This window comes from Anolis sagrei, chromosome 10 (assembly GCF_037176765.1).
Source record: "Anolis sagrei isolate rAnoSag1 chromosome 10, rAnoSag1.mat, whole genome shotgun sequence".
NCBI classification, from domain to species: domain Eukaryota; kingdom Metazoa; phylum Chordata; class Lepidosauria; order Squamata; family Dactyloidae; genus Anolis; species Anolis sagrei.
Window position 1 is genome coordinate 24,333,731 of NC_090030.1, and position 26,484 is coordinate 24,360,214.

The 26,484-nt window shown below is 43.7% G+C and overlaps 1 protein-coding gene across 1 annotated transcript in view; it reads left to right on the forward strand.

The window, feature by feature from the left end:
- Window positions 1–6,354: 6,354 nt before the first annotated feature.
- HPRT1 (hypoxanthine phosphoribosyltransferase 1) overlaps window positions 6,355–26,484 on the forward strand; it is a 32,471-nt gene continuing 12,341 nt past the window's right edge. Inside the window, exons 1-3 of the mRNA XM_060756060.2 lie at window positions 6,355–6,553; window positions 18,596–18,702; window positions 22,168–22,351. Coding sequence (XP_060612043.2) covers window positions 6,491–6,553; window positions 18,596–18,702; window positions 22,168–22,351 — 354 coding nt within the window. The 5' untranslated portion in view covers window positions 6,355–6,490. The remainder of the gene's footprint in view (window positions 6,554–18,595; window positions 18,703–22,167; window positions 22,352–26,484) is intronic.

Consider the following 26,484-nt stretch of genomic DNA (forward strand, 5'->3'; position numbering starts at 1 on the left):
TTTTGTGTTAGCTGCTTTGAGTCTCCTTTGGGAGAGAAAAAGCAAGATATTAATATTATTATTATTAATAATAATAATACAAAATAATATTTTTGCTTATCCAACGTTCTGCCGGCCTGCTTATGTTGGGTAAGCGAGACTCTACTGTATAAATAATTATAGCAACAACAACAATAATAAATGACTTTTAGTGTTAGCTGCTTTGAGTCTGCTTTGGGAAAGGAAAAAACAAGATATAAATAATAATGGAGGAGGAGAAGGGAGAAACTGGGACATTTTACAAGTAGCTGAGGAAGTGGGACGACAAAGGATTAATCCAGATTAAGGTAAAGGTAAAGATTTCCCCTAACATTAAGGCCAGTCGTTTATGACTCGGGGGGTTGGTGCTCGTCTCCATTTCTAAACCGAAGAGCCAGCGTTGTCCGTAGACACCTCCAAGGTCATGTGGCCGGCATGACTGCATGGAGTGCTGTTAACTTCCCACCAGAGCGGTACCTATTGATCTACTCACATTTGCATGTTTTCGAACTGCTAGGTTGGCAGAAGCTGTGGCTAAAAGCAGGAGCTTACCCAGATTCGAACCACCGATCTTTCAATCAGCAAGTTCAGCAGCTCAGCAGTTTAACCCGCTGCATCACCAGATTATTCCAGGCAAACCAAGATAATAATAATAATAATTATTATTATTATTATTTAATTATTATTATTATTATTTATTTGCTGTATTTATACCCCGCTCTTCTCAACCCCGAAGGGGACTAGTAATTAAAAAGTATATTAAAAGAACTAAGTTCTCTATTTTACAGAAAGGTTTCTGGTCAACAGAGATCTCAAATGAAGATGGATTTAAAGGGAAATATCTCTTCCATATTTTTTTTCGTGTCAGGAGCGACTTGAGAAACTGCAAGTCGCTTCTGGTGTGAGAGAATTGGCCATTTGCAAGGATGTTGCCCAGGGGACACCCGGATGTTTTTGATGTTTTACCATCCTTGTGGGAGGCTTCTCTCATGTCCCCCCACGGGGAGCTGGAGCTGACAGAGGGAGCTCATCCACACTCTCCCCAGATTCGAATCTCCGACCTGTCAGTCTTCAGTCCAGCCGGCACAAGGGTTCAACCCATTGCACCACCCGGGGTTCCTTCCATTCCGGCGAAAGATGTGGAGAGTAATACGAAGTGAATGGTCACAGGTTGATTAATCACTAAATGGCAGTAAGGATAAATCTGGTTGACTTGTAAAAAAAAACAACCTCTTTATATCTGCCAGGTTTTTCCTTCCCTCCGTTCAGCGTCCATGTCCTACGTTGATCCTAAAATCCCTGTGATTACGGCATTAATAGAGAGAGATAATTATTCGAGCAAATCTCATGCTGTTTAATCAACTAAACGATCTTCCGTTAAGTTCAGGAAATTATTCATCTGTGTTGATAGAGCTCCCGTACCATTTCTGTTCTCAAGCATAATAATAAACCGGACAATTGTATTACATTTCTAACAGAACAAAACAAACAAACAAACAAAACACAAAGTTTGCAAGCTTGGTAGTTGATTAAATGTCCTTTGACCAGTATCTGGCCACTTGGAGTGCTTCTGGTGCTGCCACAAGAAGGTCCTCCCTTGTGCATGTGGCAGGGCTCAGGCTGCATTGCAGCAGGTGGTCAGTGGTTTGCTCTTCTCCACACTCGCATGTCGTGGATTCCACTTTGTAGCCCCATTTCTGAAGGTTGGCTCTGCATCTCGTGGTGCCAGAGCGCAGTCTGTTCAGGGCCTTCCAAGTCGCCCAGTCTTCTGTGTGCCCAGGGGGGAGTCTCTCATTTGGTATCAGCCACTGATTGAGGTGCTGGGTTTGAGCCTGCCACTTTTGGACTCTTGCTTGCTGAGGTGTTCCAGCAAGTGTCTCTGTAGATCTAAGAAAACTATGTCTTGATTTAAGTCGTTGATGTGCTGGCTGATACCCAAACAGGGGATGAGCTGGAGATGTCTCTGCCTTGGTCCTTTCACTATTGGCTGCTACTTCCCGGCGGATGTCAGGTGGTGCAATACTGGCTAAACAGTGTAATTTCTCTAGTGGTGTAGGGCGCAGACACCCCGTGATAATGCGGCATGTCTCATTAAGAGCCACATCCACTCTTTTAGCGTGGTGAGATGTGTTCCACACTGGGCATGCATACTCAGCAGCAGAGTAGCATAGCGCAAGGGCAGATATCTTCACTGTGTCTGGTTGTGATCCCCAGGTTGTGCCAGTCAGCTTTTGTATTATATTGTTTCTAGCACCCACTTTTTGCTTGATATTCAGGCAGTGCTTCTTGTAAGTCAGGGCACGGTCCAAGGTGACTCCCACGTATTTGGGTATGCTGCCATGCTCCAGTGGGATTCCTTCCCAGGTAATCCTCAGAGCTCGGGATGCTTGTGCGTTCTTAAGGTGAAAAGCACACATCTGTGTTTTAGATGGATTAGGGATCAGCTGGTTTTCCCTGTAATAGGCAGTAAGAGCACCTAGAGCTTCGGAAAAACTTCTTTTCAACCATCTCAAAGCTCCCTGCTTGGGTGGTGATGGCACGATCATTAGCATAGATGAAACTCTCCGTCCCTTCTGGCAGTGGCTGGTCATTTGTGTAGATGTTGAACATGGATGGAGCAAGCACGCTCCCCTGAGGCAGGCCGTTCTTCTGTTTCCGCCATCTGCTTCTCTGGCCCTGGAACTCAACAAAAAAGCTCCTGTTTTGTAGCAGGTTTCCTATGAGGCGGGTGAGGTGGTCGTCCTTTTTGATATACATTTTTCTCAGGAGGAGGCGGTGGTTTACAGTATCATAAGCCCTTGACAAAGGACTATGCTTAAAAGCCTCCAAAGAAGGAGCCTCCACCACACCTGGGGCAGAGAGTTCCACTGCTAAACAGCTCCAACAGTTAGGAAGTTCTTCCTGATTTTCAGATGTAATGAGATGGCTATGAGATCTGTATGTCATTATAAACACTCAAGAGAGTGAAAATGTGGCAAATCTAATTCCAGGACTAACTACAGCATCATACTCTCATAGAATCATAGAATAATACAATCAAAGAGTTGGAAGAGACCTCATGGGCCATCCAGTCCAACCCCATTCTGCCAAGAAGCAGGAATATTGTATTCAAATCACCCCTGACAGATGGCCATCCAGCCTCTGTTTAAAAGCCTCCAAAGAAGCAACCTCCACCACACTCCGGGGCAGAGAGTTCCACTGCTGAACGGCTCTCACAGTCAGGAAGTTCTTCCTCATGTTCAGATGGAATCTCCTCTCCTGTAGTTTGAAGCCATTGTTTTGTGTCCTAGTCTCCAGGGAAGCAGAAAACAAATGATGTCCTAAGGATTGCATTATTTTGTTATAGAGCAACTTGGGCCCTCCAGGTGTTTTGGACCACAACATGAGGAACTTCATTTAGGGGTCACAGCATTAGAAAGGTTGAGAGCCACTGATCTAGAGCAAACTTGCCCAACCAAACAAACTTTAAGCACTGATGGAGTTTTTTGGGTTAGCCTGGCATGATGTGAGTTGTAGTTCACCCACAACGTATTTTCAGTACGCTTTTGCTTTTAAAAAGCAGTAAGTTACTGTTTAAGCAACAAGCAACATTGTCTCCAGATTTAGAAAAAAAGGCAATTAATTGGTAACGAATTCCATCTAAAAAGCCAGATTTTGGACTCTGGACCGAGTAATTGAGAGTGAGGCTATTTCTCTCTGTCTGAACAGCAGGCCAAATGCAAGACCCTCCTGAAGGCCTCTGGAGCACAAAAGGAGACGGGCAGACCCCCAAATTGAGGGGAGGCAGAAATGGGGCCAAATGTATGCCAGGCAGCAATTCCAGGTAAGTCCTGTCAAGGTTGGGAGCGAAGTCTGGAAAGGACGGGAAGGTGGCTTCCCAAGAAAGAGAAGTTGGCTAGGAATTAGGATGGTGGATCCAAGCCTTCATAGGGACCCCACATCATCTCCCCACCTTTCCTTCCCTTGCCCTTCCTCTGAAGAAAGGAAGGGAGGATGAGAAAAGATAATTCCTTTCCCTTCCTTCCTTTCCACTTTCCCTCCCTTTCCCTTTCTTCTCTTGCTTTCCTTTTCCCTTCCCTTCCCTCCCTGTCCCTTTCCTTCCCTCTGAGGAAGCCTGCCACAGATGCAGGCAAAACGTCAGGAGACAATGCTTCTAGGACATGGTCATATAGTCCGAAAAACCTACAACAACCCAACAGGATCGTAGATAAACATTACTAGAGAAGGCTTGAAAAAGTTAGTCACTTCCAACATTCCCTTCCCTCCTTTTTCCTTTCTCTCCCTCCCTCCCCCTTCTATCCTTTCTTTCCTTTCCCTCCCCACTTTCTCTTTCTTCCCTTTCCCTTTCTTCCCCTTCTTTTTCCTTCCCTCTCTTTCTTCTCTTCCCCTTCCCTTATTTTCTTTCCTCTCCCTTCCCCTTCCTTCTCTTCCCCTTTCCTTCCCCTTTCCTCCCCTTTGACTCCTTCCCTCCCTCCCCCTTCCTTCCTTCCTTCCTTCCTTCCTTCCTTCCTTCCTTCCAAGTTCTTCCCCTTCTTTCCATTCCATTTCCTTCCCTTCCCCTTTCTTCCCTTTTTGTTCCTTCCCTTCCCTTTTTGTTCCTTCCCTTTCCTCCCCCTCCCTTCTCTTCCCCTTTCCTCCTTTCCCTCCCCCCTTCTCCTCCTTCCTTCCTTCTCTCCCTCCCTCCTTTTCCCTTCCTTCCAATTTCTTCCCCTTCCTTCCATTCCATTCTTTTCCCTCTCTTTCCGTTCCCTTCCTTCCCTCCTTTTCCCTTTCTTTCCCCATCCTTCCCTTTCTCTCCCTCCCTTCTCCTTCTGTCCTTTCCTTCCTTCCCCTCCCCCTTTCCCTTTCTTCCCCTTCTTTTTCCTTCCTTCCTTCTCTTCACCTTTCCTCCCTTTCCTTGCCCTTCACTTCCTTTCCTCTCCTTTCACTTCCCTTCCCTCCCCTTCCCTCCCTTTCCTTTATCTTGCCTTCCCTCCCCTTCCCTCCCTTCCTTTCCCTTCCTTCCAATTTCCTCCCCTTCCTTCCATTCCATTCAATTTCCTTCCCTTCCCCTTCCCTTCCTTCCCTCCCCTCCCTTTCAATTTCTTCCCTTCCCGTCTTCCCCTTCCTTAATTTCCCTGCCTTTTTTCTGCCTTCCCCTGTCTTGCCCTTCCTTTTCCTTCCCTTCCCCTTTCCTCCCTTTCTCTTTTTTGCCCTTCCCCTTCCTTCCATTCTATTTCCTTCCCATTCCTTCCTCCCTTTTCCTTCCTTCCATTCCCCTTCCTTCCTCTTCTTTTCCTTCACTTTCTTTCCCCTTCCCCTCCCTTCCTTCTCTTCCCCTTTCCTCCCTTTCCTTTCTTTTCCCTTTCCTCCCCTTCTACTCCTTCCCTCCCTTCCTTCCCTTCCCCTGTCTTCCCCTTCCTTCATTTCCTTGCCTTTTTCCTCCCTTTCTCTGTCTTGCCCTTCCTTTTCCTTCCCTTCCCCTTTCCTCGCTTTCTCTTTTTTACCCTTCCCCCTTTCCCTTCTTTCCTTTCCATTTCCTTCCCATTCCTTCTTCACTTTTCCTTCCTTCCTTCCCTTCCCCTTTCCTCACTTTCTCTTTTTTGTCCTTCCTTCCATTCTATTTCCTTCCCATTCCTTCTTCCCTTTCCCTTCCTTCCATTCCCCTTCCTTATCATTCCCTTCCTTCCCCTTCCTTTCTTTCACTTTCTTTCCCCTTCCCTTACTTTTCTTCCCCTTTCATTTCCTTTCCCTTTCCTCCGCTTCCACTACTTCCCTCCCTCCCTTTCCCTTCCAATTTCTTCCATTTCCTTCCCTTCCCTTCCCTCCCTTTCAATTTATTCTCTTCCCCTGTCTTGCCCTTCCTTTTCCTTCCCTTCCCCTTTCCTCCCTTTCTCTTTTTTGTCCTTCCCCTTCCTTCCATTCTATTTCCTTCCCATTCCTTCCTCCCCTTTCCTTCCTTCCATTCCCCTTCCTTCCCCTTATTTGCCTTCACTTTCTTTCCTCTTCCCTTCCCCTCCCTTCCCCTTTTCCTCCCTTTCCTTTCCTTTCCCTTTCCTCCCCTTCCACTCCTTCCCTCCCTCCCTTCCTTCCAATTTCTTCCATTTCCTTCCCTGCCCCTTCCTTTCCCTTCCCTTCCCTCCCTTTCAATGTCTTCCCTTCCCCTGTCTCCTCCTTCCTTCATTTCCTTGCCTTTTTTCCTCCCTTTCTCTGTCTTGCCCTTCCTTTTCCTTCCCTTCCCCTTTCCTCACTTCCATTCTATTTCCTTCCCATTCCCTTCTCTCCCTCCCTCTCCCTCTGCTTGGCCAGGCGGGGCTGCGTGCCTTGAGGGGCCCGCCAGGTGGCGCTGTGGCGCCCCTCCTCCTCCTCCTCCTCCGCCTCGCGGCCTGCGCGCTTTTCCGGCCGCCGTTTACCGTTGCTGCCGCTTCTCCTCCTTCTCGTTCCGTCCTCCTTCCCGCCTTCCCTCCTTCCTTCCTCCCCCTTTCCTTCCGCCATGGAGGCGAGCAACGCCGCCTTCAGCAACCACAGCAGCCCCGGACGAGGCGCCTGCATCGTGGTGAGTGAGTCAGACAGACAGAGAGAGGCATCACCCTTGCCATAGACACATCTCTCTCTATATATATATATTCTCATTCTTTTTGGGGGGAAGAAGCCAGCACCTTAGATTTACCCCTTTAAATAAAGAATAGGGGGGCCCACCTTCCCCTTCTTAAAAGGGCGACGAATCATTTGAAAGTTGGGGGGGAGGAATTTAGGGGTGCTTGACACCCCCCCCTTCTAATAATAGTGGGGTCTGTACTACTTCCATTGAAGGGATAAATAATAGAAAGTGAAGTAATAAGATTAATAAGTAATAATTGATAAATAATAAATAAGAAACAAATAATAATAATACTAATAAATAAACAAATAAGAAATGAAGTAATAAAAATAATAAAACTAAATAATAATAACAACTAAATAATAATAAATGATAATAAGTAGTAAGAAATAATAAAAGTAATAACTAAATAATAGTAATAATAATAATTAAATAATTAAATAAGAAGAAGAAATAAAAAACTAAATAATAGTAATAATAATTAGATAATAATAATGATAAAGAATAAAAATAATAACTAAATAAGAAACAATAAAAGTAATAACTAAGTAATAGTAATAATAATAATATAATACTAATAAGTAATAAGAAAGGAAGTAATAAAAATAATAACTAAATAATAATAAATGATAAGAAATAATAAGAAATAATAAAAATAATAACTAAATAAGAAATAATGATAGTGGGGTCTGTATTACTTACATTGAAGTAATAAATAATAGGAAGTGAAGTAATAATTAATAAGTAATAAGAAATAAGAAACAATAAGACAAATAATAATAATAATAGTAAATAAGAAACAATAAGAAATGAAGTAATAAGAAATATTAAAAGTAATAACTAAATAAATAATAACTAAATAATAAGAAATAAATAAGAAATAAGAAACGAATAAGACAAATAATAATAATACTAATAAATAAGAAACAAATAAGAAAGAATTAAGAAATGAAGTAATAAATAATAAAAATAATAACTAAATAAGAAATAATAATAGTGGGGTCTGTATTACTTACATTGAACTAATAAATAATAGGAAGTGAAGTAATAAGATTAATAAGTAATAATAAATAAGAAACAAGAAACAAATAAGACAAATAATAATAGTACTAATAAATAAGAAAGAATAAGAAATGAAGTAATAAGAAATAATAAAAATAATAACTAAATAAGAAATAATAGTGCGTTATGTATTACATTGAAGTAATAAATAAGGGGAAATAAAGTAATAAGATTAATAAGTAATAATAAATAAATAAGAAACGAATAAGACAAATAATAATAATACTAATAAATAAGAAACAAGAAATAATAAGAAATGAAATACTAACTAAATAAGAAATAATGAATAAGAATAATAAATAAATAATAAGAAATGAAGTAATAATAAATAAATAATAAATGATGTAATAGATAATAAGAAATGAAATTGCAAGTTTTTAAGGAAACCCTTAAAAAGATAGGGGATTGTTTCCCCTTTAAAAAAAGAATAGGGGGGCCCACCTTCCCCTTCTTAAAAGGGCAAGGGATACTTTGCAAAAAAGGGATCATTAGGGGGTGATGGCTTCCCCTTTCAAAGAATGGGGCTCAGTATTATAGAAAAGGGGGGAGGGATATAGGGTGATGTTTCCTCCCCTTTCCATTCATATTCCCTTCTTTTTCTATAACACTGGCCCTTTAAAAAAATGGGGGGTCTCTGCCTTCCCACTCTTAAAGGGGTAAATGATGTCCTAAGGATTGCATTATTTTATTACAGAGCAACTTGGGCCCTCCAGGTGTTTTGGACTGCAACTCCCACAATTCCTAACAGCTTAAGCCGCTGAGTGGGAAAGGGAAAGGGCCTGAGGCTGTTAGGAATTGTGGGAGTTGCAGTTGGTCCATGCGTGTTATATAGTATAATGATTCAGATGGTGATATGCCTCTGAGCATACGCAGAGGGCTTTCCTATCCTCGCCTTTCCCTCTCCTTGTCCTCAAATGACCTCCTTCCATGCTGAGCGTGATTTCTTGTTGTTGTTGTGGTTGTCTAGGTTTTAAATGCTTGTATGTGATTGTTTTATTGTTTATTTTTGTTTTGAGATTTATTTTACTGTTTTGTGTTGATTATTTTGTTATTGCCGTTGTTTTATTGATGTGTTGGTGGGGTTGGCCTCATGTAAGCCACACCGAGTCCCTTGGGGAGATGGTAGCGGGGTACAAATAAAGTATTATTATTATTACTATTTTTATATTATCATTATTATTATTATTATTATTATTATTATTATTATTATTATTATTGGTTTTTTGGGGCTGATGAGAAATCCCAAACCTGGGCTCCAGTCTTATGATGCTCAAGACTTGACCAGACTATTTGTTCTTAAGGTGAAAGGCACATGTCTGTGTTTTAGATGGATTAGGGATCAGCAGGTTTTCCCTGTAGTAGGCGGTAAGGGCTCCTAGAGCTTCAGAGAGCTTCTGTTCAACCATCTCAAAGCTCCCTGCTTGAGCGGTAATGGCACGATCATCAGCATAGATGAAACTCTCTGTCCCTTCTGGCAGTGGCTGGTCATTTGTGTAGATGTTGAACATGGTTGGAGCAAGCACGCTCCCCTGAGGCAGGCCGTTCTTCTGTAGCCCCCAGTGGTGCAATGGGTTAAACTGCTGAGCTGCTGAACTTGCTGACTGAAATGTCAGGTGTTTGAATCCAGGGAGCGGGTGAGCCCCCACTGTTAACCCCAGCTCCTGCCAACCTAGCAGTTTGAAATGCAAATGTGAGTAGATCAAAAGGTACTGCTGTGGCCCACATGGGGGTTCTGTGTGGGAGGTTTGGCCCAATTCTAACGTTGGTGGGGTTCAGAATGCTCTGTGATTGTAGGTGGACTATAAATCCCAGCAACTACAGCTCCCAAATGTCAAGATTCTATTTCCTCCAAACTCAACCAGTGTTCACATTTGGCATATTGAGTATTCGTGTAGAGTTTGGTCCAGATCCATCATTGTTTGAGTGCACAGTGATCTCTGGATGTAGGTGAACTACAACTCCAAAACCAAAGGACACTGCCCACCAAACCCTTCCAGTATTTTCAGTTGGTCATTGGAGAACTGTGTGCCAAGTTTGGTTCAATTCTATTGTCGGTGGGGTTCAGAATGCTCTTTGATTGTAGGTGAACTCTAAATTCCAGCAACTACAACTCCCAAATGACCTATCCTTCTTGCCTTGTCATGCCCAGCACTTTTTAAAAATTTTAACTACTACATTTGGCCCTGCCTCAGATTTTAATGTGTTGTGATGTTTTGTTAATGTTTATTGCTTTGTTTTATGAGTTCATTTATTTTGCTTTATTGTTGTTGTTGTTGTTGTTTTGTTGATGTATTTGGGCTCGGCCTCTTGTAAGCTGCACCAAGTCCTTCGGGAGATGGTAGCAGGGTATAAATAGAGGATTATAATTATTATAATAATTATTATTAATGACAAAATCATAATTTTTTGAGTGATGGTCACTCCTTGTGTTGTGAGACGTTTTGTTGCCAAATTGGGTGTGATTTCGTTCATTGGTTCTTTTGTTTTTAAGGAACTCATTATGCACAGATATATATATATTTATATATATAGATTGGTAAATAAACAAAAACATTAAAACCAAACTTATTAAAAACATATACGTCCTCAAAATGAAAATGCAACAAGATACATTATAAATACCTTGTGGATACAATTTGAAGGGTTTGTTTAGGTTTGTTTTAGAAGAAAGGATGTTACCGGTTTGCGGGAACATGGCCATTCAGCCCTGAAAACTCTCAGCAACCCATTGACAATAAGATCCAGGATTTGAGTGTCGTCTGAAAGGCTTTCCTTTGAGCCTTGTGTCTCATAACCCTGAGGTTTGGCAGTTGAATGCAAACGGGTGGAACAAAGGTGTCAGCGGCCACGTTGTGTGCGAAAGTCTCTTGTTTATGAGACTTTGGAAAGGAAACTCTGAAGCATTGCAAATGTCACCTTGTTACAAAATGGTATTTGGATTAATTAATCTGTAATATCATTTTGCACGCTTTTTCGCAAGGCACACAAACACAGAAAGCATAACCGTGCTCTTGAAAAAGCACAGAAGGAAAATGCTCATGCGTGCGTTGGCCAGGCGGTGCATCTTAACCCGTCACAAATCAGTGGAACTTTTCTCCAAGTCAGTGCATTTGCATTCGGAAGAACACCACGTTGGGAGGGGGAACTTCCTGCTCAGGAAGGCCTCCGGGCACGTGTTTGCATTCGCGAGGCTTTTGCGAGGCTGAAGCGGCTTTGGCTGCAGTGAGTTTGCTAAATCCGAACGTGGGAAGAGCGTGAGAGGCTAGAAAAGGCAACGCCATTTAAGCTTGAGCTTTTCTCCCCATTTGGTTCAAACAATATTTTGCCTTATCTTCCTTCAAAAACATGGGTTTGCAGGGCCAGCTCTTCCTTATATCTCAGTCTAGGGCAGTGATTCCCAACCTTTCTAAATATGGTTCCTCATGTTGTGGTGACCCCTAACCATAAAATTATGTTCGTTGCTCTTTTACAACTGTAATGTTGCTACTGTTACGAATCATAATGTAAATATCTGATATGAAGGGTGTGTTTTAATTGTTACAAATTCAACATAATTAAAGCATTGTTGCAACCCAGAGCAGGAAACTGGACCCTAAGACAACAATCCACCACACTTGACTTCAGGAAAAACAATCCTTTTTATTGATGAGTACAAAATTAGAGGAAAATATGCAAGATAAAAAGCCACAGTAAAAATCAGCAACAAGAAATGTCCATGAACAAGATCAAAAACCCACAGTAACACTGCTAAATACTGGAACCTGTTAGCAATCCACTAACTTGAAGCACTAGAAAAACTCCTTGGAACAAAGCCACTGGAAGCCGGAGAACTGCAAGAGTCTGCACGTGAATCTGAAACGATGCCTGGTCTGAAGATGCATCCAGGCGGGAGGCACTTAAAGCCAAGAAATCTATTACGTGACATGCCTGAAGGCTTTGAAGGCCTTGTTTGCATTTCTCTCAATCTAGCTGACCTTTGTAAACTTTGAGATTCCCCCCTGCTCTGCCAAATCTGCCCTCTCCTATCCTCACTAGAGAGCCCAGGTGTCAAATTCTCTGAAGAGCCAAAAGGGAGTGAAAATTCACCACTTGGCTCTGAAATATTCTCATGGGAATTTGGACTTTCGCTTTCCAAGGCTGCAGAAGTTTCTTCTACATTGACCTCAGAATCAACATCCTCATTGGCATCAGGAAATACATTAGCATCAGGAAATACAATCAGAGAACCAGGTTCAGGTTCAGGTACACACACAGGCTGAACCCCAACAAGCATCATGATTAATCAGAAAAAAATATGGATTTGCAGTACGTTCAGCCGATTCAGCGCTGACTTCCACAGACCACTGAGACCGCCACACAGAACTCCCATGTCAAACTAAATATGTTGGAGGGGTTTGGGAGGAATTAACAGTGATTTAGGGGAGATGTAGTTCACCTACATCTGGAGAGCATTGTTAACCCAAACAACTATGGATCTGGACCATCCAATGCTAGTGACCAAGATGAATGGGCACTGGGGGTTCTTCTTTTGGGATGTCATATTGAATACGGTTTTTCATAGGGAAATGGTTCCCGAGAGACTGCCATCCCATAAGAAATCTCTATTTGGGGCTTAGTAGCAGACAGAGGCGGCCCTAGGTAATTTTCCATGGTAAGCAAACAGTATTTTGGTGCCCCCCCCCCCCCAACCAATCACTGATATATATTTTCTGTTCGTCGTGGGAGTTCTGTGTGCCATATTTGGTTCAATTCCATCATTGGTGGAGTTCAGAATGCTCTTTGATTGTAGGTGAACTATACATCCCAGTAACTACAACTCACATATGTCAAGGTCTGTTTCCCCCCAAGAGCGCCTCAAGAGCGCCCCTGGGCAAAATCAAATATACTGCAAAGGCTTACTTTGTGTAATGGTTGAGCCGCCCCTGGTAACAGATCAGCGCAATTCGAAAACCAGCAGAAGTATGTCCGTCTCCTTTTGATGACTTAGATGAAGAGCTCAAAGGCTTGATCATCAAGTTTGCAGACGACACCAAATTGGGAGGGATAGCCAATACTCCAGAGGACAGGAGCAGGATTCAAAACGATCTTCACAGATTAGAGAGATGGGCCAAAACTAACAAAAACATCCTCATTTTTCCTACTTCCAACAGACCTCACTAACTCTGAGGATGCTTGCCATAGATGCAGGCAAAACGTCAGGAGAAAAATTGCTTCCAGAAGATGGCCATATAGCCTGGAAAAACCTACAACAACCCAGTGATTCCGGCCATGAAAGCCTTCGACAATACATTTTAACAAAATGAAGTTCAACAGGGACAAATGCAAGATACTCCACTCAGGCAGGAAAAACGAAATGCAAAGATACAAAATGGGGGACGCCTGGCTCGAGAGCAGTACGTGTGAAAAAGTTTTTGGAGTCCTCGTGGACAACAAGTTAAACATGAGCCAACAATGGGATGTGGCGGCAAAAAAAGCCAATGGGATTTTGGCCTGCATCAATAGGAGCATAGTGTCTAGGTCCAGGAAAGTAATGCCACACCTGGAATATTGTGTCCAATTCTGGGCACCACAATTCAAGAGAGATATTGACAAGCTGGAATGTGTCCAGAAGAGGGCGACTAAAATGATCAAGGGTCTGGAGAACAAGCCCTATGAGGAGCGGCTTAAGGAGCTTGGCATGTTTAGCCTGAAGAAGAGAAGGCTGAGAGGAGACATGATAGCCATCTATAAATATGTGAGAGGAAGCCACAGGGAGGAGGGAGCAAGCTTGTTTTCTGCTTCCCTGGAGAATAGGACGCGGAACAACGGCTTCAAACTACAAGAGAAGAGATTCCATCTGAACACGAGGAAGAACTTCCTGACTGTAAGAGCCGTTCAGCAGTGGAACTCTCTGCCCCGGAGTGTGGTGGAGGCTCCTTCTTTGGAAACTTTTAAACAGAGGCTGGATGGCCATCTCTCAGGGGTGCTTTGAATGCAATATTCCTGCTTCTTGGCAGAATGGGGTTGGACTGGATGGCCCATGAGGTCTGTTCCAACGCTTTGATTCTTTGATTCTATGATGTTGCTGCTGTTGTTACTAAGGGAGTGACTGCTATTTCTTAAATCATATCGAATACCTGAAAGGTGTTTCTTTTTTTTGGTAGGCCCCTTTCCAGATTCTGCAGGAAAAATGTTCCTTTTTTGACTTTGGAAATGCTAAAAATGAATAGAATTTTGCAGCATGGTAGAAACTGTGAATGGCTCTGCGTAAGCCCCAATTGGCAACGATTGTGTGTCCTTTTTGGAGATGGTTCCTGCACAAGGATGGTAGCCAAGTGGGATTAAGAGGGCTGTTCTCTTCGCTGGAGAGGGTATTTTCCCCAGCCCAGTGACATTTTTCCATAGACAGGAAGAAAAGAAGCAAAGAGAAACACACACAAAGGGAAGCTGCTTCAATGGGGTTTCCTTCACCGAGTTTAATATAGATTTCATGGATTCAGCAGGAAGATTTGTTGGAGAAGCCACCTGTCATCATCCTCTGCTGATGCATTTCTCCATAAGCAATTCAGAGTCAGAAAATATGACTCCCTGCCATGAACATTTCTCTCAACCCCTGCCAATGTCCTCCCCAAATACCATCCTGCCCAACACCCCAGGAATGTTTTCACTCGGGGACAATTTCATCCTAGATCAGTGTTTCTCAACCTTCCTAATGCTGTGACCCCTTAATACAGTTCCTCATGTTGTAGTGACCCCCGACCATAACATTATTTTCATTGATACTTCATAACTATAATTTTGCTACTGTTATGAATCGAAATGTAAATGTCGGACATGCAGGGTATATTTTCAGTCACTGGACCAAATTTGGCAAAAATACCCAATACGCCCAAATTTGAATACTGGTGGGGTTGGGGGGATTGATTTTGTCATTTGGGAGTTGTAGTTGCTGGGATTTATAGTTTACCTACAATCAAAGAGCATTCTGAACTCCACCAACAATGGAATTGAACCAAATGTGGCACACAAAACTCCCATGAAACTGAAAACACTAGAAGGGTTTGGTGGGCATTGACCTTGAATTTGGGAGTTGTAGTTCACCTATATCCAGAGATCACTGTGGACTCAAACAATGATGGATCTGGAACAAACTTGGCATGAATACTCAATATGCCCAAATATGAGCACAGATGAAGTTTGGGGAAAATAGACCTTGACATCTGTGAGTTGTAGTTACTGGGATTTCAGAGCCTTCTGAAATCAGAGCCTTCTGAAGCCCACCAATGACAGAATTGGGACAAACTTCCCACACAGAACTCTCATGACCATCAGAAAATACTTAAGACCACCCAGTCCAACTCCCTTTACCAGGGCAAGAAAACGTAATCAAAGCCCTCCTGACAAAAGAGCCATCCAGTCATAGATATAGGAAGATAGATAGATATGATTCACACACACACACACAGATATAGTATCATAGATTTGAAAGGGACCCCTAAAGAAGGACAATTATGTGTTGCGTGTTCCAGAGTAGGTAAACAAGACACTCTCCACATCAACACTGACAAAGAAACAGCAAGAAATACTGTTTACCCACAAGCAGAAATACATTACATAGATTAGAAACCAACACTTTCTCATTACTTTATTTTCCAGATCACCAGACTGGGCCACAGCAACGCCTGGCAGAGGGGCAGCTAGTATGTGTATGTGTGTGTGTGTATGTGTATGTATATATACATATACATATATACACACACACATACATACACACATATACATACACACACATACACTTACAAACACACACACATATATAAAGCTTTGGATGACATGGTGAAGGGCCAACACTCCTGTGGCATTTGTTTTGCTGTCTGTGCCCTTGTTCAGAAGATTTTGCCTCACTTTTTGTCCCTATGAGAATGGGATTTTGCAAAATGTGGCATGTTGTGGAAACAAGGTTGGGGGGTTAAATTTGAGCAGAGACCCCTTTTCCCCAGGATCATAACTCTTCCAGGAATGGGTTGTCCTTCTAAGGGGAGATTCCTCTCCCTCTTGTCTCAGCCCCATACTTCACTGTGAGTTGTTTGTAAGTCAGAACTGGGGGTGCCCTATATTCTTTTGTCCCGGCAGCAACAACAATGCCAGTCAATTAGAGCATAATCACCCTATTTGCTCTAACAGGAAATGCCAAGGACTGAGCCCCAGGGGTATGAGGAGTGTTCCCAGTGCCAATAGGATGTCAACACTATGTAACATAAGTTGATAAAATATATTCTGTTCCTGGTTTGAAAGTGTTATTTCCTGTTTAGTTGTGCAGTCCTTAATTTGAAAGTAGTTGTTCTACTCCAGAAACTTCGTTTTTGTGGTTGTCACAAACTATTGAATTGGTTGAGACTCTATGAGTAAAGGTAAAGATTTCCCTGATATGGCTGATATAAGCGGGGTAAAAATGATATTATATATATATGTATATGTATATGTATATGTATGTGTGTGTGTGTGTGTGTGTGTGTGTGTGTATATATATATATATATATATATATATATATATATGTAAAGGTAGTCCCCTGACATTAAGTCCAGTCATGTCTGACTCTGGGATGTGGTGCTCATCTCCATTTCTAAGCTGAAGAGCCAGCGTTGTCCATAGACACCTCCAAGGTCATGTGGCGGGCATGACTGCATGGAGCGCCGTTACCTTCCCACCAGAGTGGTATCTATTGATCTACTCACATTTGCATGTTTTCGAACTGCTAGGTTGGCAGAAGCTAGGGCTGACAGCGGAAGCTCACGCCGCTCCCCAGAATCGAACCTGCGACCTTTCGATCAACAAGCTCAGCAGCTCAGTGCTTTAACCCACTGCGCCACCAGGGGCCCTATCTATCTATCTATCTATCTATCTATCTATCTATATTGTCAAAGGCTTTCATGGCCGGAATCACTGGGTTGTTGTAGTTTTTTGGGGGGCTATATGGCCATGTTCTAGAGGCATTTTCTCCTGACGTTTCGCCTACATCTATGGCAAGCATCCTCGGAGGTAGTGAGGTCTGTTGGAAGTAGGAAAGTGGGTTCATATATCTGTGGAAAGACCAAGGTGGGACAAAGGACTCTTGTCTGCTGGAGCTAGGTGTGAATGTTTCAACTGACCACCTTGATTACAGGTGATTAGATGTCCCTGATTGTTTCCTCTCTGTTGTTTTGCTGTTGTAATTTTAGAGTTTTTTAATACTGGTAGCCAGATTTTGTTCATCACAACCAACATGTCAGACTACACAGAGAAGCCATTGAAATCCACAAGCATGTGAACAGTTTCAACAGAAAGGAGGAAAGCATGAAAATGAACAAAATCTGGCTACCAGTATTAAAAAAAAACACTCTAAAATTAAAACAGCAAAACAACAGAGGGAAAACAATCAGGGACATCTAATCACCTCTCAACAAAAGATTGCCCCAGGCACTGCCAGGCTATCAAATGCTAATCAAGGTGGTCAGTTGAAACATTCACACCTAGCTCCAGCAGACAAGAGTCCTTTGTCTCACCCTGGTCATTCCACAGATATATAAACCCATTTTCCTAATTCCAATAGACCTCACTACCTCTGAGGATGCTTGCCATAGATGCAGGCGAAACGTCAGGAGAAAATGCCTCTAGAACATGGCCATACAGCCCGAAAAAACCTACAACAACCCAAATAAAAAAAGTAAATAGTTGTGATGCTCATCTCCATTTCTAAGCCGAAGAACTGGCGTTATCCATAGACGCCTCCAAGGTTATGTGGCCGGCATGACTGCATAGAGCGCTGTTACCTCCCTGCCAGAGCGGTACCTATTGATCTACTCACATTTGCATGTTTTCAAACCGCTAGGTTGACAGAAGCTGGGAGCTCACCCTGCTCTCTGGTTTCGAACAACTGACCTTTCGGTCAACAAGTTCAGCAGCTCAGCAGTTTAACCCGCTGTGCCGTCAGGGACTCTGACTCTATGAGGCATTCATTGAGAAACGATCACAAAATGTGCTGCAGTTTTTGCAGTCTGATACACTTTTTTCATGTTTTGATGATAGAACCAATTAGGAAATGAGATTTATAACCCAGGAAGAGACATCACGTTACATAGGGTACTTACTTACTTAGGCGATCCCTCGTTGGACGAGTAAGATGGTCTTCCATGATGGGTTTCCTTGTGGATCCGAAGGTGGCTGTGGAGCCCTATTCTTGACCCTCATCTTCTCCCACAGTGAAGGCATTGGTTTCCAGGTGGAAGGCGGTCTCGGTCGGGATTGGCTTGACGCGCCTTCCTCTTGGCACGTTTCTCTCTTTCACCCTCCACTCATGCCTCCTCGAATTCTGCAGCACTGCTGGTCACAGCTGACCTCCAGCTGGAGCGCTCAAGGGCCAGGGCTTCCCAGTTCTCAGTGTCTATGCCAGAGATTTTAAGGTTGGCTTTGAGCCCATCTTTAAATCTCTTTTCCTGTCCACCAACATTCTGTTTCCTGTTCTTGAGTTCGGAGTAGAGCAACTGCTTTGGGAGATGTTGGTCAGGCATCTGGACAACGTGGCCGGCCCAGCGGAGTTGATGGCAGAGGACCATTGCTTCAATGCTGGTGGTCTTTGCTTATTCCAGCACGCTGACGTTTGTCCGCTTGTCTTCCCAAGAGATTTGCAGAATTTTCCGGAGGCAGCGCTGATGGAATTGTTCCAGGAGTTGCATGTGACGTCTGTAGACCACGTTTCGCAGGCATATAGCAGGGTTGGGAGGACAATAGATTTATAGACAAGCACCTTGGTATCCCTACGGATGTCCCGGTCCTCAAAAACTCTCTGCTTCATTCGGGAAAATGCTGCACTCGCAGAGCTCAGGCGGTGTTGTATTTCGGGTAACCTTGCCTTGTGGGGCTGGTTTGTTTCTTTCCTCTCACCTTCTTCCTGACCCTTTTTCCTTTTTGCTTTCCAGATTGGAGACGACGAACAGGGCTACGATCTTGACTTATTCTGCATCCCCAAACATTACGCGGACGACTTGGAAAAGGTCTACATCCCGCACGGCCTCATTATGGATCGGTCAGTTGGAGCAGCGTTCAGAACATGACTCTCTTTCAGGACTAGATCTATGCAGTCATATAATGCAGCTCACATGGCATCACGTGTTGTCAAAGGCTTTCATGGCCGGAATCACTGAGTTGCTGTGAGTTTCTGGGATGTATGGCCAATGTTCCAGAAGCATTCTTTTCTGATGTTTCTCCCACATCTATGGCAGGCATCCTTAGAGGTTGTGAGGTCTGTTGGAAACTAGGCAAGTGAGATTTATATATCTGTGGAATAATGTCCAGGGTGGGAGAAAGAACTATCGGAACACAAGTATGAATGCTGCAATTAAACTTTAATGGCCTTGTAGCTTCAACGCCTGGTTTATTGCTTTCTGGGAGAATCCATTGCTGGGAAGTATTTGCTGGCCCTGACTGTTTCTTGTCTGGAATTCCCCTGTTTTCTCAGTGTTGCTTTTGATTTACTGTCCTGATTTTAGAGGGTTTTTTTCAATACTGGTCGCCAGATTTTGTTCATTTTCATGGTTTCCTCCTCCCACTATTCTTAACTTGTCCACATGCTTGTGGATATCAGTGGCTTCCATGTGTAGTCTGACATGGTGGTTGTGAGAGTGGTCCAGCATTTCTGTGTTGTCAGTTAATATGCTGTGTCCCGGTTGGTTCATCATGACGGACTTCTCTGGTTGTGTTAGCCTACAGTGCCTTTCATGTTCCTTGATCCGTGTTTGGGCAATGCTGTGTTTGGTGGTCCCTGTGTAGACTTACAGCTCAAATTCATGGCCATAATCACTATGTCCACATCTATGGCAGGCATCCTCAGAGGTTGTGAGGTCTGCTGGAAACTAGGCAAGTGGGGTTTAATTATCTATTATTAATTATTATTATTAATTAATTATATTATTATTATTAATTATTATTAATTAATTATCTGTGGAATAATGTCCAGGGTGGGAGAAAGAACTCTTGTCTGTTGGAGGCAAGTGTGAATGCTGCAACTGATCACCTTGATCATCTTGTCTGAGTTTTTAATTAGTTGTTTTTAATAATTACATGTAGCCCTCCCATTGTCTCTGTGTCTGTTGTAATTCTTATATTGTTATGTATTCATATCCTCTATGTAATTCTGATGTTGTTTATTGTTTGCGTTTTCGGTTGTGTTTTGGTTCTTTTTATTGTAATTGTTGTTCGGGCCTGGCCCCATGTAAGCCGCTCCGAGTCCCCATTAGGGAGATGGTGGCGGGGTACAAATAAAATTTATTATTATTATTATTATTGATTAGTCCCCGGTGGCGCAGTTGGTTAAACTCCTGTGCCGGCAGGACTGAAGACCGACAGGCTGCAGGTTCAAATCCAGGGGGAGGCGGATGAGCTCCCTCTATCAGCTCCAGCTCCTCATGCGGGGACATGAGAGAAGCCTCCCACAAGGATGATAAAACATCAAAAAATCATCTGGGCATTCCCTGGGCAATTTCCTTGCAGACGGCCAATTCTCTCACACCAGAAGCGACTTGCAGTTTCTCAGGTTGCTCCTGACATGACCAAAAAAAAAAAAAAAAAAGCATTGCTGCAGTTGCATCATGCAGTGATGCAGTTTCGAACTGCAGCATATGGCAGTGTAGATCCAGCCTCAGTCAAGGAAGCCTCAGACTTGGATTTACCAAACTTGAGCCGGTCATTCTAATAAGGCGATTCGGAGGTCTTTCATTCTTAAAAATCAACTCAGTGGGAATTAATATCAGGCAATGATGCCTTTATGACAGCCATAAGGCAATGCAATATTTATATATACATCTGACACACATATACAAGAAAGAAATTTTGGGAAATACAAACAGGCCATGTTGGGAGGCCTGGGCAAACTTCAGTCCTCAAGGTGTTTTGGACTGCAACTCCCACTCTTCTAAACAGCCTCCGACCCTTTTGCTTTTCTCCCTCAGCTGCTTAAGCCACTGATGTTAATGTTTAAAACGTTTCGAACCTCTGGTCTGAGACCATAATAGGATTCATTCATATCTTTCGCAAGTTGTCCAGTAACTAGGCAAAGGCCGGGCTTTGTTTTGGCAAAGGAAGCTTGGCAGCCGCAGCTATTAGATTAACCTTGACAAGTGAGAAAAACCAGAAATGTCACTGACCAGTATATATAGCCCTATTCACTGGCAGATGGGCACCCAATGCACACTGCTCAATGAACGGGCCGTGTTTGTCTTGGCCTGTTCATTTCCTAGCATTGGGCCTAGGCCTCCATATGAGTCACGGATTATGAAGAAAGCACTAGATGTAATACAATTTCTGCTCCTGATAAATAAATAAATAAATTAATAATAATAATAATCTTTATTTATACCCCGCTACCATCTCCCCAAGGGACTCGGTGCGGCTTACATGAGGACGAGCCCAAAGTACAAAAGCCAAAGACCATCAGAAAATATAGTATTTTCTGTTGGTCATGGGGGTTCTGTGTGGGAAGTTTGGCCCAATTCTATCCTTGATAGAGAACAGAATACTCTGATTGTAGGTGAACTATAAATCCCAACAACTACAACTCCTAAATGTCAAGGTCTATATTCCCCAAACTCCACCAGTATTCACATTTGGGCATATGGAGTATTTGTGCCAAGTTTGGCCCAGATCTATCATCGTTTGAGCCCACAGTGCTCTCTGGAGGTTGGTGAACTATAACTCCCAAACTCAAGGTCAATACCCACCAAACCCTTCCAGTATTTTCTGTAGTTCATGTGTACCAAGGTTGGTTCAATTCCATCATTGGTAGAGTTCAGAATGCTCATTGATTGTAGGCGAACTATAAATCCCAGCAACTACAACTCTCAAGTGACAAAATCAATCCCCCCAACCTCATGTATTGGGTATTTGTGCCCAGTTTGGTCTAGTGAATGAAAATAAATTCTGCATGTCGGATATTTACATTACAATACATAACAGTAGCCAAATTAGATGTAGGTGAACTACAACTCCAAAACTCAAGGTCAATGCTCAGCAAACAATTCCCATATTTGCTGTTGCTCATGGGAGGTCTGTGTTCCAAATTTGCTTCAATTCCGTTGTTGGTGGAGTTCTGAATGCTCTTTGATTGGAGGTGAACTATAAATCCCAGCAACTACAACTCCCAAATGACAAAATCAATCCTCTCCACAACCCCACCAGTATTCAAATTTGGTTGTATTATTGGATATTTGTGCCCAGTTTGGTCCAGTGAATGCAAATATATCCTGCATATCGGATGTTTACGTTACGATTCATAATAGGAGCACAATTACAGTTGTGAAGTAGCAACGAAAATAATGTTATGGTTGAGGGGCACCACAACATAAGGAACAGTATTAAGGGGTCGTGGCATTAGGAAGGTTGAGAACCACTGAATCCTCATATTTTATTAGGCTCCAATGGGCTTTACGTCCGTCTTGACATGACATCAGTGTGTCTACTCAATCCTCGGAATTATATTATTTTTCCCCTCCAACAGGACAGAAAGGCTGGCGCGGGACATCATGAAGGGCATGGGAGGACACCACATTGTGGCCCTCTGCGTCCTGAAAGGCGGCTACAAATTTTTCGCGGACTTGCTGGACTACATCAAGGCCCTGAACCGGAACAGCGACAGGTCCATCCCGATGACGGTCGACTTCATCCGGTTGAAGAGCTACTGCGTGAGTAGACGAGCGCTTATCTTATTGTATGTTCACACTCATGCATATGACATAACCCATCTTGGATCGAGTCTCATGCGCCATCTAATCTGATGCGTATATGTGGCTGGAGTGACCACTTTCACAGACATGCTCCTGCCTCCACATATAGCTATAGCTATATTGGGAGGGATAGCCAATACTCCAGAGGACAGGAGCAGGATTCAAAACGATCTTGACAGATTAGAGAGATGATTGGCCAAAACTAACAAAATGAAGTTTAACAGTGACAAATGCAAGATACTCCACTTAGGCAGGAAAAACGAAATGCAAAGATATAGAATGGGGGACAATGCCTGGCTCGAGAGCAGTACATGTGAAAAAGATCTTGGAGTCCTCGTGGACAGCAAGTTAAACATGAGCCAACAATGTGATGTGGCGGCAAAAAAAGCCAATGGGATTTTGGCCTGCATCAATAGGAGCATAGTGTCTAGATCTAGGGAAGTCATGCTACCCCTCTATTCTGCTCTGGTCAGACCGCACCTGGAATATTGTGTCCAATTCTGGGCACCACAATTCAAGAGAGATATTGACAAGCTGGAATGTGTCCAGAGGAAGGTGACTAAAATGATCAAGGGTCTGGAGAACAAGCCCTATGAGGAGCGGCTTAAGGAGCTGGGCATGTTTAGCCTGAAGAAGAGAAGGCTGAGAGGAGATATGATGAGGGCCATGTATAAATATGTGAGCGGAAGCCACAGGGAGAAGGGAGCTTCCCTGGAGACTAGGACGTGGAACAATGGCTTCAAACTACAAGAGAGGAGATTCCATCTGAACATGAGGAAGAACTTCCTGACTGCGAGAGCCGTTCAGCAGTGGAACTCTCTGCCCCGAAGTGTGGTGGAGGCTCCTTCTTTGGAAGCTTTTAAACAGAGGCTGGATGGCCATCTGTCAGGGGTGATTTGAATGCAATATTCCTGCTTCTTGGCAGGGGGTTGGACTGATGGCCCATGAGGTCTCTTCCAACTCTAGGATTCTATGATTCCACTTCTCAGAAGACACCAAAGGCCCTCTTTCCAATGACATTGCCAGTTATAGTGAGGGCCATGGACATGTCCAAGACCTTGCCAACAAGGTCATGTGGCCGGCATGACTGCATGGAGTGCCATTAACTTCCCACCGGAGCGCTACCTATTGATCTACTCAGGGGCGGCCCTAGGTAATTTTCAACATTAAGCAAACAGTATTTTGCCCCCACCCCAACCAATCACCGATATATATTTTCTGTTTGTCGTGGGAGTTCTGTGTGCCATATTTGGTTCAATTCCATCATTGGTGGAGTTCAGAATGCTCTTTTGGATTGTAGGTGAACTATACATCCCAGTAACTACAACTCGCATATATCAAGGTCTATTTTCCCCCAAGCGCACCTCAAGAGCGCCCCTGGACAACATCAACTATACTGCAAAGGCTTACTTTGCATAATGGGTTGAGCCGCCCCTGCCAATATCCTTCACCATCACCATACTGAAGGCTTCCATATGGGGACAATTTCATCCTAGTGTTGCAACTCAGAGCAGGAAACGAGACCCTAAGATAACCATCCACCACACTTGACTGTAGGAAAAACTATCCCTTTTTATTGATGAAAATGGTTACAAAATAGAGGAAAATGCACAGTCAAAAAGCCATAGTAAAAATCAGCAACCAGAAATTTCCATGTACTGGATCAAAAACCAAAAGCAACACTGCAAAATCCTGGAACCTGTTAGCAATCCACTAACCGTACTTGGAGCACTAGAAGCCTCTTGGGATGAAGGCCATGGGAAACGGGGGATCTGCCAAGGTAATGCCTCAGTTTAAAATGATGCCTGATCTAAAGAGTCAACCCGGCGAGAGGCACTTAAAGCCGAGGAAACTGTTTCGTGACACGCCTCCAGGCTTTGAAGCCGTTGTTTCTCTTTCTTTTAATCTGCTTGACCTTCGCAGACTCTGCGATTCACTCCTGCTTTTCCAAATCTGTCCTCTTCTCTCCTCATTAAGGATCCCAGGCGTTAGCTTCTCTGGAGAGCTATCACCACTTGACCCTGAAACATTCTCAGGAGAATGTGTACTTTCAGTTTCCAAGCCTTCCAAGCCTGCAGGAGTTTCTTCTACACTGGCCTCAGAATCGACATTTTCATTAGCATCAGGAAATACATTTTCATTAGAATCATTTTCAGTAGCATCAGGAAATACAATCGGAGAAGCAGGTTCAGGTTCAGGTTCACACCCAGGCTGAACCCCAACACCTAGATATTATGTGTTTCCTCCACCACAGACATCCCAGTGTTTCTTATTCTCTCCGTTGGTGTGGAATTTACATGACCCCGTGCACTGCCTCTCCCTTAACTCTTTCCCGTTCTTTCCTATGGCACGCAGCAAACAGAGGAATTGGACCTGGACCAAACTTGGCACACAGAACCCCACGACTAACTCAGTTACTGGAGAGGTTTGAGGAGACTGACACACTATAGTGGGAGTTGTCGTTTACTCTACAGCCAAAGAGCACACTGAACCCCACCAATGACTCGCCCAGAGCAAACTTGTCCAACATAACAAACTTTATGTACTGATGGAGTTTCTTGGGGTTAACCTGGCAGGATGTGAGTTGTAGTTCACCCACAACCTTATGCATTTTGTACCCAAGATGATGATAATAATAATAATAATAATAAGAAGAAGAAGAAGAAGAAGAAGAAGAAGTTGCTGGGTGTCAGGATCTGGTCTTTGAGCTTGTCAACAAAAGCTGGAATCCTCCCTCCTGACCTGATAAGGGCCATCTGGCCAGGAAGTAATGCTTTGTGTTCTTTGGGAATGGAATGTAGTCATAAACCAAGATAAGGGGGGAGGAAAGAGGGGTGTGAATCGGGTGGGTAATATACCACTGGTTTGGAAAGAAACATTCAGATCTAACTTCGTTTCATCCTGGCAAGACTGAATAATAAACATGTATCCAAGGAATCTCCCTTGTGAGCATGGTTTTGTTCTAAGATCTGCCTGGAGCTGACATAAAGTTAGATCTCACAAAATTCCTGCTCACCCCGTGAGCAACCTACTGTCCGGTGAGAGCACCATGTCGGATGAGGAATCCCAGTCACCCATGGGGGCTGACGTCTCAGGGAGTCCAGAGGCCAGCGTGCAAGTGACCTCGGTGTCGGGGCTCGAGGAGGACCTATATACAAGAGAGTGACCTGGAGGAAGGGCACCCCACCACCTGGCCGCAGATGACGACCACCCAGATGCCTTCCCAAAAAGATATAATGGTGAGACGGAAATTGCCCATGTCCGAGGGGTGGGAGATGCTAGGAGAACCCTCTTCGGAAACCAGGCGGTTGGAGAAGAAAGTCAACGCGATGGAGCATATGTTGCAAACTTTCTCCTTCCAACTGGGAGAAACGAGGAAGGAAGTGGCAGAATCGTGGAGAGCCACCGTGGAGGAGAGATAGCAGAGGCGATCGCACATGCAAGGAACTGCCTATCGGCCTTCAGGCCAAGTGGGTTTTGTGGGAGATGGGGACTACCCGCCACCCCAAGGTACGTCAGCTTTCACCATGGGACTGTTGGGGAGAAATCAGATGCAAGTCGCACCCGGACGGGGAGAACTGTGCGTCAAATTTAATGGCGACCCGAAGGAGCTGTCTTACTTCATTACTAATGTGAAGCATTATATGGAGGACTATGGTGATACCTTCCCCTCAGAGGGGGCAAAGATCCATGCGGTGGGGGCAAACCTAAAAGAAGCTGCTGCCGACTGGTTGATGCAGATGTACGACACTCGAGCACCTGAGCTGAGAAGATTGAACAATTTTCTCAGGGCCCTCCGAGAAAGATTCCAGGACCCCTTAAGCGAAGAAAAAGCCAAGGGACAGCTAAAAAGGATATACCCGGGAATCAAGACTGTGTCTGAGTATGTCCTGGAGTTTAAGGCAGTAGCTGGCCGAATACGAGACTGGTCAGAGACTACCAAACTAGAATATTTCCGTGCTGGGTTAAGAGCGGATGTGCTGGACTGAGCCATGCTTCGGGGCAACCCAGACAACCTAGATGATTGGATCATACTGGCCAGGAGAGTCGAATGTGACAAGGAGCAAATGCCATGACTTTCCTGGCAAACA